The sequence below is a fragment of the Microcaecilia unicolor genome, chromosome 2 (assembly GCF_901765095.1).
Source record: "Microcaecilia unicolor chromosome 2, aMicUni1.1, whole genome shotgun sequence".
Classification (NCBI taxonomy): Eukaryota; Metazoa; Chordata; class Amphibia; order Gymnophiona; family Siphonopidae; genus Microcaecilia; species Microcaecilia unicolor.
The window spans coordinates 602,095,483-602,114,669 of NC_044032.1; the positions used below are offsets into that span (position 1 = coordinate 602,095,483).

At 40.1% G+C, this 19,187-nt stretch overlaps 1 protein-coding gene across 2 annotated transcripts in view; it reads left to right on the forward strand.

The window, feature by feature from the left end:
- The window catches only part of FSTL5 (follistatin like 5), an 877,920-nt gene that overhangs the window by 748,391 nt on the left and 110,342 nt on the right, over nucleotides 1-19,187 (forward strand). The window contains exon 11 of one of the 2 annotated variants that reach the window (XM_030191590.1): nucleotides 15,415-15,441. The exons of the other annotated variant lie outside the window; for it this stretch is intronic. Within the exon in view, the coding sequence (XP_030047450.1) occupies nucleotides 15,415-15,441 (27 nt within the window). The remainder of the gene's footprint in view (nucleotides 1-15,414; nucleotides 15,442-19,187) is intronic. 2 annotated transcript variants of the gene reach the window in all.

The window sequence follows — 19,187 nt, forward strand, 5'->3', positions numbered from 1 at the left end:
AGTCAGGGTTTAAAAACCAACTTTTCCTGCTGCTGTAATCATGGGCAAGTCATCTTATCCTCAATTGCTTTGTGTACAACTTAGATTGTAAACCCACTTGGACAGGAAAATAATTTGTGCACTTGCTTGTAACTCTCCTTGAGCTTGGATTTGGAAAAAAGGCAAGTAATTAAATCTAAAATTCAAATCAAAATGGTGTTCATGTGTAACCAGATCTTGCCTGATGTTTGTGGTAATCTGCCTGCAGTCAGTCCTGATAAGGAATCATCAAGTAGGCAAATGAGGAAAAAACTAATTATATGCAGGAGGCAAAGTAAAGCACTGGCAGAATGCCTGGAACTGTGAGGTGAACAGACTGTTCTGTCCTGTACAAGCAAGGTGCTGCTGAATTAGCATTAGCAGGGGAAGGAAGTCATGACTGATGAGCAACCTTTTCAGTAATTACAATATAAATAAGTTCTATCACATATATATTAAATTTGCATCTGATCTATTACATATGAGCACAGAGGACACAAGAACCAGACATTCCTAATAAATAAGGGAAATAACTAAGTGGAAAACCCCAGACATGTACAATAGAATGTACAAATGTACATATATAAAGAAATCTGGTTTGCTCTTCTTAAGACTCATAAGAATAGCCATACTGGGTCAGACCAATGGTCCATCTAGCCCAGTATCCTGCTTCTAATAGTGCCAATCCAGGTCACAACTACCTGGCAGAACCCCAAATAGTAGCAACATTTCCAACTACCTTTCCCAGGGCAAGCAGTGGCTTTCTACATGTCTATCTCAATAGCAGAATATGGATTTTGTTTTCTCCAGGAACTTGTCCAAATCTTTTTGAAACCCAGATAGGCTAACTACTGTTACCACTATTCTTGGAGTGAAAAAAATATTTCCTCCTATTTGTTTTAAAAGTATTTACATGTAATTTTATTGAATGTCCACTGGTCTTTGTACTTTTTGAAAGAGTGAAAATTTGATCCACTTCTACCTGTTCAATACCACTCAAGATTGTGTAGACATCAATCATATCCCCCCTCATATGTTTCTTTTCCAAGCTGAAGAGCCCTAACCTCTTTAGCCTTTCCACTCCTACCCTTGCTGAGATAACATTTAACCATTTCTCTGACCTCATGTGCAACTTTCTTTAAATCAATCACCTTACTTTCTAACTCTTCTTACTCTCTTACCTATCTATATGTTCCATCTTTGCTTTACCCTTCGCTATCACTTATAATGTTCTATTACGTATTGTGTTGACATTGTAAAGAGTATACCATGCTACACTTCATATTGTTTTTGAATATTTTTACTGCTGTAATTGTCTATTGCTCATGTTTGATCTATTCTTACTATACACCGCCTTGAGTGAATTCCTTCAAAAAGGCGGCAAATAAATCCTAATAAATAAATAAATAAATAAAAATATGAGAGGCGTCCCATCCCCTTTATCATTTTGGTCACTCTTCTTTGAACTCAGGTGCTTATTTAGCAAAGAAGCCACCAGTGTTAAAGCTGTACCAACAATGATAGAATAATTGCAAAGCAATGCTAAAACCTTTTGCACTGAAAATAGTTTCCATTTAGAAAGATGGAGTTAAGATATTTAGAAAAATGAGGACACATATATAAATTTCAAGGGCTCATTTTCACATACAGTTCAGTGAGGTTTACCAAAATGCATTTCTGAGCTGCCTGTGAAGTTTGGCATTACACACGTGCTGAAAAGTAGTATATAAAGTTGCATTGCTTTATAAAGAGTCTGTTTTGCTATGATGCACTAAGAAATAGGTTTAGTGTGTTTTATTGTGGGACTTTCCCATATACTAAACTCATTTCTAGTGTGTCCCTAAAATAGAGCTTTTTTTTTTTTTTTTTTTTTTGCAGGTTCTGTGCTAATTTTTCCATTAATGAGTGGGACTTAAAAATCAGTAATGCGAGAGCACTTACTGCCTCTTATTTGGAGGTGCTAAATGCCGTCATGTTAACTCGGCTTTAGCCTGTTACACCCAGATTTTATATAGCGCAACTTAAATTGCACATGCAAATCCATTCCAATTCTGAATTTGCACACGCAACTTAATTACTTAACAAGCCAAAATTGGCGGGTTTTTTCACAGACAGCGTTCTGTTTGATTAATAGGACAATCACAACGTAGTGGACCCCTGAGGCAGGCGTTTGTACGCCGAAATACGGCCCATGTCGGGTCATTTTCAGATTAAAGGACGACCGTTATCTCTATCCTGAAGGCCCAGTGTTGCTTTTTTTTTTCTGTTTCTGTTTATGCTTGTATGCTGTTTTTACCCTCTCTTCTGTGACTCCCAAGACCAAAAGCAGCGTACTTTTCATGTGAATATGTTAAAGGTCTATTCAAATCGTACAGCTATGATGCTAGGTGTGTGCAGCCTACCAGAAGAGTGTCAGGATACTGAGCCCATACCTGATCTCTTAGCAGAGACCTTACCAGAGGGATCCACACAACAAATTGTAGTGGAAGAGCAATTAACTCCCACCCAGAGACAGCAGTTAGAAGCAGAATTGCAAAAGTATACTAATGTGTTTTCCAGTAAACCAGGACTTACTCATTTGGCTGATCACAATGTAAACACAGGTGACCGTGACCCACTGAAGCAGGGTGCCTGTCGGATAACTGCTAAGGTGGAGAGGCAAATGTAGCAGGAGATTAATGAGATGCTAGCCCTAGGTGTTATAAAGAAGTATCATAGTCCCTGTGCTTCTCCTGTATTTCTCGTTCTCAAAAAAGATGGCACAACGCGCTTCTGCATGGATTACAGGCGACTTAATGAATGTACTATATCTGACACCTATCTGATGCCCCGGATGGATGAATTACTAGACCACTTAGCTGGGGCCCAGAACCTGACTACAGTGTACCTTAGCTGAGGGTACTGGCAGATTCCCCTAACAGCTGCTGCTCAGGAGCGATCAGCATTTATTACCCCATTTGGTCTGTATGAGTTTACTGTAATGCCTTTTGGAATGAAAAATGCCCCTGGTACATTTCAGTCCTTAGTGAATCGTCTGTTTGATGGACTCTAGGAGCATGCTAGGGCTTATCGTGATGATATTGCTGTGTACAGTCAGACTTGAGATGACCGCCTGATCCATTTGAGTGGAGTACTGGACCGGCTCAGGACTATACAACCCAGCAAATGCCAGGTGGGGATGGCAGAAGTGCAATATTTAGGGAACATAGTGGGAGGTGGACAGCTGAAGCCTGAACCAGCTAAGGTGGAAGCTATACAAAACTGGCCCACTCCCTAAACTAAAAAGCATGTATTGGCCTTCCTTGGAACAGCGGAGGATTACAGGAAGTTTGTGCCTCACTACAGTACCATAGCCAAGCCCTTGAATGACTTGACTAAAAAGAGACTACCCCGAATCATTACCTGGTTGCCATAATGTTAATTGGCTTTTCAAAAATTAAAGCCAGCATTAGCTACCGATCCAGTACTAGCTGCACCTGATTAACAGCCAAGATTTGTGGTACAGACTAATGCCTCGGCATATGGCATTGGGGCTGTGCTCAGTCAAGTGAATAGCAGAGGGGAGGAGCACCCCATTGTGTATCTGAGTCACAAACTCCTTGACAGAGAGGTAGCCTATGCCACTATTGAAAAGGAGTGTTTGGCCTTAGTTTGGGCCCTCGAGAAGTTACAACTATATCTGTATGGGTGAGATTTTACTGTCATCACAGATCATAATCCATTGGTCTGGCTTAAGAGAGTCTCAGAAGAGAATGGGAAACTACTCCGGTGGAGCCTGTCTCTGCAAATGTACAAATTTACCATACAGCACTGGAAAGGCAATGAACATGGTGAAACTGTTGGCCTCTCCAGAAAGGAAGAGCCAGAACCACCATGACACTGGACTATTGAGACCTGATCTGCGGTCTGTAGAGGCCGCAGTCCAAGGTCTCTCTCTTGAGGAGGAAGGTGTGACAAAACTGTGTGTTTTTAATCCTGTAACTTGTATTACTTATTCCTTGAAGTGTATTTCTCTACTTTGGCCAGTAGGTGGTGCATCTTTATCTTTCAAAGCTGCTATAGAACCAAGTCTATTATTTCTTTGTTTAAGCCTTTTGGAAAGGCAGTCTGCAGTATACTTTTGAAACTTGTTATCTGGGCTCTTATTGGCCCAGGAGCTCATTTTTATTTGGATTGTACTGGCTTTTGCTCCAGTTTCAGCCTGGTAGAGGAGAGAGAGGAAGCTCTTTGCTGAAGCTCCGTAAAACAGCTATATTTGATAACTGGTGATCAGCTATACGTCCTGATCTCCCCAGATACTTTTTAGAAAGTAAACAAATGTTTAGATAATGTTATAATTGATCCATATTTCAGTTACCTGTTATTGTTCTGCTGATTGCACTTTTTTGTTTCATTGTTCAAGTTCAGACAATAAACAATTTAATTTGCTGCCTCTGCTTGTCTGTCTGTTTGTATGTTGGGTCTATGAGTGCTTTCTGGGAACTGTGGGACCACTGGGGATAATTTGAGAGCGGGAGACTTGCCCAGAAGCAGTTGGAACCCAGTCGGTGGGAGGAGGGTGCAAGTGTAGAGCACAAGTGGCAGGTGCAGGTGGACCTGAGCTGTGCTGGGGATAGACTCTCTAACTGGCCACTGGGTAATCCCAGGTGGGTGGCTAAACGTTTCATCACAACATGCATGTTCTGTGGTAATTGGTAGCACAACTATATTGCCATATACTTACTGATTAGCACATGGTTAACACCTGAGCCCTTGCCACCTACAAAATAGATGATGGTAGGGGCTCACATGCTAATGGGGAAAATTAGTGAATGGCTATTATTAGAAAAAAATGGAAATTCAGCCATTTTGCCCTTGCGGAAAAATGGCCTTAGTGTGAAAGAATAACCCACATAAGCACGCGCAGGCCACTTTTTAATAGTAGTTTGGTTAATTATTTCTATAGTCTATGGAAGTGATCTAGTGGCCAGCGCAATGGACCGAGAACTAGAGAGGTCAGAGTTTGCATCTTGTTCCTGCAACCTTATCTCCCGTTGCCTCAGGTACCCACATGAAAGGCAGTGCTATAGACCAACAGCTCACATTTGTGTGTATATATTACACATATAAATGTATAGAATACCAGTATATGTATATACATACACAAGCACACTCCAGAAAGTCACACACACAAACACACAACAGTGTTTAGGTGGCAATCTTGCACAGCGCATATTTGCAAGAGGGGTGTACAAATGGGCAGAGCAAGGGCAGGACATAGGTATGGCTCCCATTTACCCTGTTACATATGTCCCTGATGCATTTAGATGCCATTCAGGTGCCCAAGTGTTAGCCATGGCAATACGGAGTTACACTAGCATTTTACAATGGAATCCAAGCCCCTAGGTTCCATTATAGAATATACTCTTATTGCCTGCCCTCAGGGCACCTAAATGGAGGTAGCCAGTTATAAAACTGCCCCCTTAAATTGTAAGCTCCTTGTGGCTAGGACATAGAGAGGCATAATCGAACGTGAATGCCCATCTCCATGGGCATCTATGTCTGAGAACGGGTACGTGAAGGGGCAGGACAGACTGTATTTTCGAAAAAAATGGTCGCCCATCTTTTTTTTCAATAATACGGTTTGTGCCCGGCAAATGCATCGGAGTTGTGCGGATTTGAGCTGAGCGGTTTCGTTTTTCAGCGATAATGGAAACTGAAGGCGCCCAGCTCAAAAACGAACAAATCCAAGGCATTTGGTCTTGGGAGAGGCCAGGATTCGTAGTGCACTGGTCCCCCTCACATGCCAGGACACCAACTGGGCACCCTAGGGGGCACTTGTAACAATTAAAAAAAAAGTCACATACCTCCCAAGTCCATAGCTCCCTTCCTTTGGGTGCCGAGCCCCTCAAATCCCCCCCAAAACCCACCGCCCACAACTCTACACCATTACCATAGCCCTTATGGCTGAAGGGGGGCACCTACATGTGGGTACAGTGGGTTTTGGGGGCGGTTTGGAGGGCTCCCATTTACCACCACAAGTGTAATAGGTAGGGGGGATGGGCCTGGGTCCACCTGCCTGAAGTCCACTGCACCCACTAACAACTGCTCCAGGGACCTGCATACTGCTGTGATGGAGCTGGGTATGGCCATCAATTTGAAACATTTTCAGAGGAGTCATGATGGACAGACCACCTGCTGGGTTACTTCAGCAAACCCCCACTCTCCTTTGCTGCTGAGCTCTATTGATTTCCTGTCCTCTGGCAATAACCTGGACAGAGACCAGGAGGAGAGCAGCAGTGGAAAAGTAAACAACATTCCCACCCTGCAACAACGGCTCACCTGGAGCAGTGGAAGGCATTGGCACAATTAATTTACAACTTTTCAACATTTTAGAAGAAAAATCTCATTCTGCAGATATGAATAATGTTTATCCGCATGTATTTAGAAATTAAATACCTTCTATTTTTTTAAATAGTAATTTAAATGACATCTATCCCCTATAAAATGTTAGATATTTGAGGTTGCCATGCAGGCTGGAAAAAAAGTTGTTAAAGTTGTTTTTTTTGGTGGGAGGGGGTTAGTGACCACTGGGGGAGTCAGGGGTGGTCATCCCTGATTCTCTCCGATGGTCATATGGTCATTTAGGGCACTTTTTTGGGACTTCTTCATGTAAAAAAAGGGTCCAAAAAAAGTGACCTAAATTCACACTAAAAACGCATTTCTTTTTTTGATTATCAGCCGAAGGCGCCCATCTCTCCTTGGCCGATAAACACACTCCAGTCCCGCCTTCACCACACCTCTGACACGCCCCCATCAACTTTGTTCGTTCCCGCGACGGAGTGCAGTGAAAGATGCCCAGAATCGGCTTTTGATTATACCGATTTGGGCGCCTTTGCGAGATGGGCGCCTATCTCCCGATTTGGGTCGAAATCTGGGCGCCCATCACTTTCGAAAATAAGGCTGATATTGTACCTGAATTCTTATCACCACTCTACTACTACTATTACTACTACTTAGCATTTCTATAGCGCTGCCAGGGTTATGCAGCGCTGTACAAGTTTAAACATGGGGAAGGACAGTCCCTGCTCAAGAGAGCTTACAATCTAAAGGTACTGCAATACAATTACAATTACAATGCAATTACAGTGCTGCAATAAAATGGAGAAATTCTTTTATGCCAATAGTGTACTTGAAGTAAACCACTTTGTTGTTTATGTAAAAAGGCAATGTAATAAATGAAGTTAGGTATATATGTACATATATAAAAAGTATGGGGCAATTATGAGCCTTTAAAACCTTAATCAAATCAAATATTCAGTATTTTGATTATTTAGTACTGCATAAATATTTCACAATTATTACCTTTTGGTCCTTTATTGAAACCAAAAAAATGTATGTTGTTCTTCTGTACCTGAAATCAGGAGTCCAATTTAATTCTCATAGTTTATATAACATTTAGAATGTGTGCTTTAATTGTACAGTTAAGCCTTCCATTAAGCCATTTTGTGTTCATCTTCATCCATCTGGGTACTAAAGCCAGATAATTGCTTTTTAATACTGATTCAATCATTTTTAATTATTTAGGAGTCATCTTTCTCAACTGCAACCATTACTTTAAAAGAGTTATTTCCTGCATCAGTGAGGAGAGCTCCTTATCATGCCTCTCCTGTAAAGGAACTTTTTTCTAAGACTGAGAATGTGATTTAAGGAGAGATAGTGAATCCTGAATGTCAAAGGAAAGCTTACACCACAGAAAAGGAACTTTCAAGATGAAAATGTAAAAGCAAGATGATGCTTTGTGTAAGACACAATGAGGAGATGGGAAATAATGTAAAGAACATGTGGGTAACTAATACTGGATAGGTGCAGAGTTATGAATATTAGATTGTAAGCTCTTTGAGCAGGGACTGTCTTTCTTCTATGTTTGTGCAGCGCTGCGTACGCCTTGTAGCGCTATAGAAATGCTAAATAGTAGTAGTAGAATATTTGGTCAGAATTCAGCTGGCAGTGGTTATTCTTTGATCTTAAGCACTGACCGCTGCTGACTAAATTAGACCTGGGTATTTAGTGCTGGGCCATTTCTGGGTATTGACACTGAATATTTGGGTCATCGGTGGTGTCCAGACGTTATGCCGGTATGACCAATTCAGTGACATGCACGCATAGTTAACTGAGCAAAGTTAGGACTGCATTTTGTGCAGTTCACCTTGCCTGACTAGCTATATTGGCACCAATGGGGTAGCTACAGGTGGGCCTGGGTGGGCACAGGCCCCCCAATGCTTAACTCAGGCCAGCAGTGGTGCCTCAATCCTGTCTCTCCTTTTACTCTGCCAGTTCAGTATCTGCCCCTCCCCGGTGTACTTCAGTGCATGACATGACCAATCTAATAGACTTACCAATCTGGAACACAAACAAATCAGCAAGACCCTACCTATATCTGCACAAAAACCTGGAATACACTTCCAAAAGACCTAAAACTGACAGACAACTATCTAACCTTCTGGAAAGACCTGAAGGCCCACCTTTTCAGAAAACAGATCCCCACTGAACCTACCTAACCATCCAGTTGACCGATCAAGTCTACCCATAAATTCGACAGTTGAACAGAAAAGGCTCAAGCTCACAGTGACCAACCTGAATCCAAACATTTAATACACCTTTCTGAAATTTATAACGCAAACTACCCTAACCTCCTTAAACATCCAAAACCAGGACTCATTCCTATATATTATGTAGATTCTACTGTGTACCCGTTGTCCACCTGAACTTTAGATTATGCCCCTCTTTATGTTAATTGCTATCACAGAAACACGTTAAGTGTCTTTGTGGTATTCTCACAGTTAGTGCATGGTAAGCCAGATGTTAAGCACTTTTTGTGTCAGGGATCATCTGTGCTTTTATAACGTTTCCTTCCTGAATGCTCCTGCACAAAGTATCTTCTGAGTCAAAAAAAATGTGTGTGCTCATAGGAATCAGTGTTTAAGCATCCTATATAATAAAAACCAACCTCAACATTCTGAAGCTGACTCTGTGGCTTCAGTGAAGGGTTTGAAGTTTCTGAAGCTCAGGCTCCATCTCTGTATGCTCCGCCCTCGCGTCCACATGTCATGACGTCGAGGGAGGGTAAATCGACATAAAATAATAGCGCTTCAAAAAAAAACCAAGAAACGGAGGTCTGAACTCACGACGGAAGAGTACCAGCGAGGCAACAACAACAAAAAAAGGGAAATGTAGCTCCGCCCTCGCGTCACAACACGATGACGTCGAGGGCGGGGTGGTACACACAGCGGCAATGACAGAGGACTTGGACAGAGATCCCGGAGCCCCCCTCGGTATTTCGGCGGGGAAAGCCTGCCCAATCTCTTACAGTAACGCAGGCATAGAGGAGGAGGAAGTCAGTAACGCTTAACAGAGGGAAAAGGAGGAGGGGAGGGGGTCCTCACAACAGAGAGGTGGGGGAGGGGACCCTGCGAGAGGGGAGGGGCTCACACTCACTCAGTAGAGGAAGGGAGGAAAAGGAGGGGGGGCAAACGGAAGGGAAAGGTAGGATGGGGAGGGAAAGGGGAAAACCAGACTCTATGTCAAACACACTGTATCTCTGAAAAAAATCTGTCTCTCTCACTCACTCTGACCAATACGCACTCGCACAGTCATTCTGAAACACACACACTCACTCACAGATACACAAGCACCCAGTCTCAATCTCTATGTGACACACAATAGCACAGTCACTCTCTCTCTCGCACAGTCACTCTCTCTCTCACACAGTCACTCTCACACACACACTCAAACATCCACACTACGAGGAAAACCTGCCTAGCGCCCGTTTCATTTCTTTCCGAAACAGGCCTTTTATACTAGTACATTTTATAAGATACAGTATTTTTAGCAAAGCATAAAAATGTACACCTTTAGGCACTCAAAGGAACATATAAACAGCCATACTGGGTCAGACCAATGGTCCATCCAATCCAGTATCCTATTTGCAACAGTGGCCAATCCATTCTATCTCAACAGCAAACTATGGATGTTTCCTCCAGGAAATTGTCCAAACCGTTTTTAAGTCCAGATACGCTAACTGCTGTTACCACATGCTTCGGCAACAATATCCAGAGCTAAACTATTCATTGAGTGAAAAAAATATTTCCTCCTATTTGTTTTTAAATGTACTTCCATGTAACTTCCTCATCAGATCCTCACCTGAAGGAGAGAGTGCATGTGCTAAGTGGTAGTGGGGATACAACTGGAGAAAAGAAATATCCCGTGTGTGTTCTTGAGTAAGCACCACACTCTATAGCATATTCTAACAAGGGGTTTCATTACATTTCAATATATTTTGATCAGAACTCAATTGTTATGGTTTTGCCATTGTTGATTTCTCATAGTCAAGTTCGGTTTAAGTTCCATTCACCTTACCAGGCAGATCCAGTCAACCACCTTACCTATAAATTACATAGGGGCCTTTTACTAAAGCTTGGCATGTGCACTAATAGAATTAGCATGCGCTAAGGGCTTGAATCTATATATAGCGCCTAAAAGATTGGTGCCAAAAAAGCGCTATTCTATAAGCCGTACTTAAAGTTAGCCACTGTTTATAGAGTAGCGCTTACGTCCGGGAGTCATGCCAAACTTCAGGCTCAGCCATTTGCACTAACTGAAATGTAGTGCAAATGTATGCACCTAAATTTGGTGCATAACTCCCATAGTCTATAACAATACACATAAATGCTAGGAATGCCCCTATTGCACCTATGACCTTCCCATTTCTGCGCTGCCTTTTTTTTACTTGTGTGTAAAATTTAGGCGCAGATCCTGCACCTAAATTTACAAGCATAAATTCCAATTAATTCTAATTAGTGCCAATTGTTTGTTAACAAGCCAATTAATGGCACTAATTGGCTTGTTATTCAATTAAATTGTAAGCGCAAATTGGGCACATACCCAAATTTGTGCACACAATTTTTGATGAGCTCTATAGAATTAGGGGGTAAATGCTAAGAAACCTACAGGTATAAAATGGGCTTCTTAGCATTTAGCGCACGCTAATTCCATTAACATGCACTAAGATTCAGTATAGGGCCCCCCAGTTCTACACAATTTGTCAGACAGACCTGACTGTTGTTGACTAGATCTATTATTTTCAACTGTTATGACATTTTTGTACATTTTTTTACCAGCATACTTTCAATTAAACCGACATGCCTAAAAGAAATGAACCATAAAAAAAATTAGGATACCCAGATGGTATTCAGTCCAAAACTTATCACAATACACTGGTCCACAGACAAGTAAAAATATCAATTACACTAAGGGCACAACAGCTGTATGTGTACTGGGGTATTGGATGCCAAGTAATCAGTCAAAAATGCACTGAGGTAGGATGTTTTGTCATTTTCTTCACATGATCTAATGTCTTTTGTTATGATTTTCTTGTGCATTTAAAAAACAGAAGTCCTTGTTAGGCTTTTTTTGTAATCAAAGGTATTTGTCAAGCATGCCTTAAACATAATAGGTGCTAGCTGCCAGAATGTTCAGATAAATCAATCATCACTACACCATACATAACTCAATACTCAATGTCAACTATCAAATGCTTGTCCTTAGAACACTCACATTTCTCATTTCTATATGAAGCAGTGCTTTGCATTCAGTTCTGAACTGAATACCATCTGGACTTTCCCTTTTTTATACCTCATATTGAATAGGAAGTCTTTTTTTCCCTTTTTGAGTCTAAAGCACAATAATGCGATATGATGCTTATGATAAGAAGAGAGCACAAAACCATTTGGTTACACAAGAGGGTTAACATTGTGTAGGTTGTATAATTGGAGAGATAGAAGCCTAAGTTCAACCATTTGAAGTAAACTGATTTTAACAAAAGGTTTAACAAAGGCTCAATCTTTTCATGTTGAAAATATGTATACTAGATACACAATTGATCTTGTAGTGCAAAGGAAGCAGAAAGGCAGCGTGAGATTAACTGGAGCCCATTGCAATAAAGTAGAAATTTATTTCGGCAAACTAGATGAGCTTAATATGTCATTATACTCTATGGTCCTGATATTGTTCAAAACTTTTTTAAGCCCAGATATGCTAACTGCTATAACCATATCTTCTGGCAATGAGTTCCAGAGCTTAAATTCAAGTTCAGGTTCAGTTTTGTTTGTTATACCGCTATGCATACATAAGACATTTAAGCGGTTTAGAATTCAAATCAATGATAACAAGGATGAAGATATATAAAAAAACAAAACAAGACAAAAATTAAACTAATACTTAATAGACATAACATAATAGATACATACTGGCCAATATTTAAAACTATCCATTGAGTGAAGAACTATTCAAGGGAAGAGGATCACCACAGAGTTGTTTTTTTCCACCTAGCTATCATGCCCTTAACTCTTTCACTGCCACCTGCCACACCCACTATCCAACATGAATTTCAGTGTTTTTTCTTATCATTAGAAATATGTATGATGTTTTGTTTCATACAGTAATATTTCTTAGCACTTACCAAATCTTACCCCACTGTTTACTAAGCGGGGGTGTGGTACTGCCGACACAGCCCATTCACTTTCAATGGGCTATGTGAACAATGCTGCGCAGCTTTGTAAACAGGGGGCGTTAATGTCTTGTCAGTTAAGCAATGGAAGCGCTGAGAGACACGATTGTTGGGCTGTGTTTAGGGCATCAGTTGGCCTTAATCTGGCCCTGACCATGTTCATTTTCTGACTAGCAGGATGACTAGCAATACTCTGTGCCTGTTGAAGGGAACCTCCTTCCAGTATGTAATTGTGAGCATGATTCTAAACAGGAGCTATGATACCCTTTTAATAAGGCGTGGTAGGTCTAACATGGGCCTACTGCACGGCAAAAGGGCATTACAGTGGGAAACGCTGAGGCCCATGCCCAAATGGTGCCACCTTTCCCAACTACTCCATGGTCCTCCTTGTCACTGGTGGGAATTTTGTTTGGGTAGCCTGAGCTGATATTCAGCAGTCCTGCCTGGTTCAGAGCAGCTGAATATTAGTAGTTTGTTTATTTATTTATTTATTTATTTATTTATTTGTTTGTTGCATTTGTATCCCACACTTTCCCACCTATTTGCAGGCTCAATGTGGCTTACATTATGCCGTAATGGCGATCACCATTTCCGGACTAAGAAATACAGAGTGGTATTGCATTAGAGTGCATAAATGATAGAGTAGATTACAAAGTGGTGTTACATTGAAGTTCCTAAATGATAGAGTACATTATAGAGTATTTTAAACAATCAACTATAGAAAGTTCATTTCTGGCATGCAAAATAAAGTGGTAGTGCATAATGCGTAGTGTTCATACGTGATAACGTAGGTTAATCAGTCTAGTGTGGAGAGGTTGGTTTTGTCTAGTTCAGGTAGAGTTTAGTTGTCTAGTATTTAGGATGGATTGTTGTGGTATGCCTTTTTGAACAGGTTGGTTTTCAGTAGTTTTCGGAAGATTGTTAGATCATGCATTGTTTTTATGGAATTTGGTAGTGCGCTCCACAGTTGCGCACTTATGTAGGAGAAGCTGGATGCATATGTTGATTTATATTTAAGTCCTTTGCAGCTGGGGTAGTGGAGATTCAAGAATGTGCGTGCTGATCTTTTTTTGTTCCTGGTTGGTAGGTCTATGAGGTCTGACATATAGATCGGGGCCTCACCGTGAATGATTTTGTGGACCAGGGTGCAAACTTTGAATGCAATTCTTTCTTTTAGTGGGAGCCAGTGTAGTTTTTCTCTTAGGGGTTTGGCGCTTTTGTATTTCGTTTTTCCATTTATGAGTTTGGCTGCTGTGTTTTGATCCATTTGGAATTTCTTAATGATTTGTTCCTTGCATCCTGCATAGATGGCATTGCAATAGTCTAGGTGGCTTAGCACCATTGATTGTACTAGGCTGCGGAATATTTCCCTTGGGAAGAAAGGTTTTACTTTTTTGAGTTTCCACATTGAGAGGAACATTTTCTTTGCTGTATTTTTCGCATGGTTTTCTAGTGTAAGATTTCGGTCAGTTGTAACTCTGAGAATTTTCAGGCTGTTCGACACAGGAAGGGTGTAGTTTATGGTGATGGGTTTGTTTGTGTTATATTGTGAAGAGAAGATGAGACATTGTGTTTTTTCTGCGTTAAGCTTTAGTTGTAATGCATCCGCCCATGAATTCATTATTTGGAGGCTGTGTTTGATTTCATTTGTGATTTCAGTTAGATCATGTCCGAACGGGATGTAGATCGTGACATCTGCGTAGATATAAGGATTGAGTCCTTGGTTGGATAGCGATTTGGCTAAAGGTGTCATCATTAAATTAAAAAGGGTTGGTGAGAGCGGTGATCCATGGTGTACTCCGCATTCAGGTTTCCATGGTGATGATGTATTTGAGTTTGATATCACTTGGTATGATCTTGCGGTTAGGAAGCCATTGATCCATTTAAGTACGTTTCCTCCAATCTGAAGTATTCTAGGATGTTCAATAGTATTTGGTGGCTAACCATGTTGAACACGCTGGACATGTCGAATTGTAGGAGAAGTACACTATTGCCGGTTGCAATTGTTTGTTTGAATTTGGTTAGGAGAGTGATTAGTACTGTTTTGGTGCTGTGGTTGGATTGAAATCCTGACTGTGATTCATGTAGCATTGAGAATTTGTTTAGGTAGTCGGTAAGTTGGTTGGTTATCAGGCTTTCCATTAGTTTGACTGCCAGAGGGATAGATGCTACCGGGTGATAGTTGGTTATGTCATTTGGGTTTTTTTTTTCTTTGAGTCTTTAGGTATTAGGGTGAGTAGTATATTTCCTTTGTCCTTGGGGAAGAGTCCATGTTGTAGCATGTAGTTTAGATGTGACGTGAGGTCTGTTATGAAGCGTTGGGGGCGGATTTTATTAGGTTGTTGGGACAAGTACCCAGTTTGCAGTGGGATTTGGCGAATCTATTGATTGCTTGGGTGACGGTTTTGTGGGTCAGTAGATCGAGGTTTGTCCAGGTTCGGTCTGCTGGGTATTCATCGGAAATTGGGTCTAGACAATCAATAAATTTTTCGTAGTCAGTGGTATTAAGGGGTAACGTGGATCGTAGTTTTATAATTTTCTCTTTGAAGAATTTAGCAAGGTTGTCTGCTGATGGGGTGTCTGTGTTGACCTGCTCGGTGTGGTTTAAATGGACAGAAGCCTCTCCTCTCTGCTCAAACCATGGTAGGAAGTCTTCAATACACGTTTCTCAAAACCAGGTAAGTCTAGGTGCAAATTCAGCAACAATAGTCAGTTGTGTTAGATCGTTATTAATATTAATTAGTTCTCTATCAGGAATTGTTCCATTTCTTTTAGTAGTATTAATATATTTTTTCATGTGTTCCCCATTCATCCATTTTTTTCCTCTCTCTTATTTTAACATGCTGCAGTTGCAAATATATTGTGGCGGGATGAAGGTATTTGAACAAATCATTTTTATCTATGCTATTCATGATGATACTTTTCTTATATATTTATTTCACTGAGGGACCCTTTTACAAAGCTGCAGGAAGGCTAATGCATTGGTAGCATGCTACAGGGGTAGCATGTGCATGCAGTGATAATTCTGAGTTTGGCATGCGCCGAATCCCATGGTAGAAAATATTTTTCTAATTTCTACTACAGGGAGTGCTCCCAGCAGTAATCATTAGCGTGACCACATTGGCACACACTGCATGGTTACTGCACAGGTAGCGTGTGAGCCCTTACGTCTAGGTCAATGGCTGGCGGTAAGGGCTCAGGCCGTAAATAGGCTCACGCCCATTTTCCGACCCATTAAAAAATGGCCTTTTTCCCAGCCACAGTAAAAAGTGGCCCAGTGCGTGCCAAAAAGAGGCACCCACACTACAGGCCACCTTTTACCACAGCTTTGTAAAAGGACTCCTGAATGTCTTGTGAGTTGCTGCTAGTTATATTGTATGTATTATGATTTGTACATTACAGATGTTAAAAATATGCGTTTTCTGGATTCATCCTTAATTGAGGTCCCTGTTTACTAAGGTTTGTTAGCATTTTTAAAGCGCTTACAATTAGCATGTGCGCTGTGTAGGAGCCTATAGGGATATTGTATGCGAGTACACTGTTAACGCAAGTACATGGTTAATGCGCATTAAAAATGCTAACGCACCTATAACGTGGCTTAGTAAACAGGGCCCTACGTTTGAAATTGTTTGAAGAAAAATTAATTATTTATAGTACCTGAATTTCTTGCTCTATTAATGATTTCAACTAATCAGGAAAATTTCATTTTAAATGAACAGAAGACACATTTTTTAAAACAAATTTGGGTTTTCACTCTCCTAGTATTTGACATGAAGCTGTCTCTTTGAAAGATATTGCAAAGTTTATGGGTACAAAGAACCCTTGTGACTTTGCATCTATATGGACAAACTTATAACTGTCCCCCAAGAAAGCAAAAGAGTTGAATTAACTTCTGAAACTTTGATTTCAAGATACGGCTTTCAGAAGCTTCTTCTTTATAAACAAGGGCTGGACACTCAAAGGGATTGATCTGTTTAGCAAATGCAGCTATATAGTTAGGGATCATTTTACTGAGGTGCACTGAAATATGGCCTGCGCTGGTGTAGATGCATGTACTGGATGTATGCCGGTCCATTTTTCAGTGCACCTGCTAAAAAGGCCTTTTTTGGCCAAAAATGGATGTGTGGCAAAATAAAAATTGGCGTGTGTCCATTTTGGGTCTGCGACCTTACCACCAGCCATTGACCTAGCTGTAAAGTCTCATGCGGTAACCGGGCAGTAATGACCCATGCACGCCAAATCCACTAGGCATGCGTCCAATACGCGTGTCTGAAAATAAAAATTATTTTTCGGCTGCATGTATATGATGTGCGCCAAAAATGAAATTACCACAAGAGCCACATGGTAACCGGGTGGTAATTCCATTTTGACACACGGGTGCGCAAAGAGTCTCATGCGGCTTACTAAAAGGGACCCTAAGTGCCATTTAACTGGCTAAATGCTGTTCCTGGCCAGTTAAATGGTTTTGAATATAAGGGGATCCGTGCTTCCAAAATAGGAGGCATAAAATACTGCCACATTAAATATTTTGCAAGTACCATGCACTAATACAAACATTAGCGCATAATCTGGAAAAAAATAAATATAGGCTGTGTTGAATCTGGGCTTAATGCGCAGGAAAGTCCTATTTTAAGATGCGCTAAGCCCAGATTTTAATGCTCTTTATTAAAAGTGCTTCTTTGTTCTCTAAGTCTCATCTTTAATGCAGAAAGGTTACATATATGTTTGACTATTAAATCTAGAATTACACCATGTTATCTCATGGTACATATAATAATGACTTAACTGATTTTCTTTCCTGCCATGATATACTTACTGTAGAATGAATTAGCCAATAGGAACAATAAAGTAACTTTTTTTCTCTCCTGTATACTTTTACTTATTGCTTTATAACCTTGTGAACTTTTACAATTGTAGTTTCTTTTACAATTACATTTTAATAACCTAACTGTACCTGTTAATGACAGTCATTAAAAGAGGCAAAGTAATTATTGATGCCATAATGGGTTCAATAAGCAAGCTAATGCAAAACAAAAACATGACATTTGTGTGACAATTTAATTCATTATAGTAGGATGATAATGCCCTTCTCTAAAAATATGCAATTTTAGCAACAACACAGAAGAATGTGATAGCCTAGGTTCTGGAGCTCTCTACGCCCCTAGCAAAACCAAATGACATGACAGCAAACTGGTGTGTTTAAGACCTTACAGCATATCCATGAAAGAAACACACTAAAACTGTATTTATCACCTTGCAGAAATCTACCCATGGGCTCTAATGTTAAAAGGCACATCTGATCTTTCATTACCAGTGAAATCTTTAGTCTTATCCTTAAGCAAGTGAAAATAGGAAGGAGAAACGAGAGGATTTCAGTTATTGCAGGAAGAGACTGAAGAGATACGAAAGGATGCTAATCAGCTAGCAAGATTGGTGGTCTACTTTGAAAGCTCTCATATGCACTATGCAGGAAAACAGGATTCCCTATACCAACAATTAAAGATAAACAAGTATAAAAAAAGTAGCAGTTTGGCTTCACTGAGGATGGTTATTATTATTATTTGTTACATTTGTATCCCACATTTTCCCACATATTTGCAGGTGCAACGTGGCTTACATAATACTGTGAAGGTATTCGCCAAATCCGGTACGGGATAGGTACAAAATGTTGTATTGGGATAGGGAAGATATGTTGTATTGGGATAGGGAAGATAAGATTCAATCAAGTTGGGTTGAGGTAAAAGAGTTCATTAATATCCAATACGATCTTTAATAGTGAGGTGTTGCAGGGTTGAGTCATTTAAGTTGGGTCATTATTCCATCAGGAGTAATAAAACGTTAGGCAGAATTTGGTCCGTATCTGTTCAGAAGATGCTTAAGAATAGATTAACTCCTGCATTAGCAATACTTTAAAAGAGCTGGAAATGATCTGAAAATGATGGTGGTCTAAAAGAAATAGTTAAGTTTTCATGTCAGAGGAATCCAAAAGAAAGGGAATATCATCAATGTGGGTGTGTACCCAAATGCTCACTCATGGCAATAAAATCCCAGAGCTGCTGATCATACTGACAGAAGTTAGCCTAGATATTATTACTGTTATAGGGACATAATAAAAAGCATAATTTGGAGACATATGTTCTAAGTTATTTATTTATTCCTTTATTTATTGTTATTTATACCCCACATTATCCCAAGCATTCTTGAGATCAATGTGGTTTACAAGCAATTTGAGATTACAAAGTGAATATTTAATAAGATTGCCAAGTAGCTCGAGATTACAGAGTAGGTGTTATAAACAGGTAATGATTACAATGAAAATGTTTTAACAAACAGGTTGTCATTAATGGTAGTTTTAAGAGATAGTAACCGGATGGTATAAATATGTTCTATTTCAAAAGGATATGTTGAATAGAAATGGAATAGAAGTAGTATTTTACATAAGAATAACATAAAAGCAATTTTAAAAAACATGGAATACAAGAAATAGAAGAAATCATCAGATGGACAGATGATCACAGATGATCCACAGTTCTCCAGTATAGGAATCAATGATATACTATTTAACAAATAGCTATGTTGCGGTTGAGCAGTATAAATATCTCTTCCTAAACAAATTTTGAAT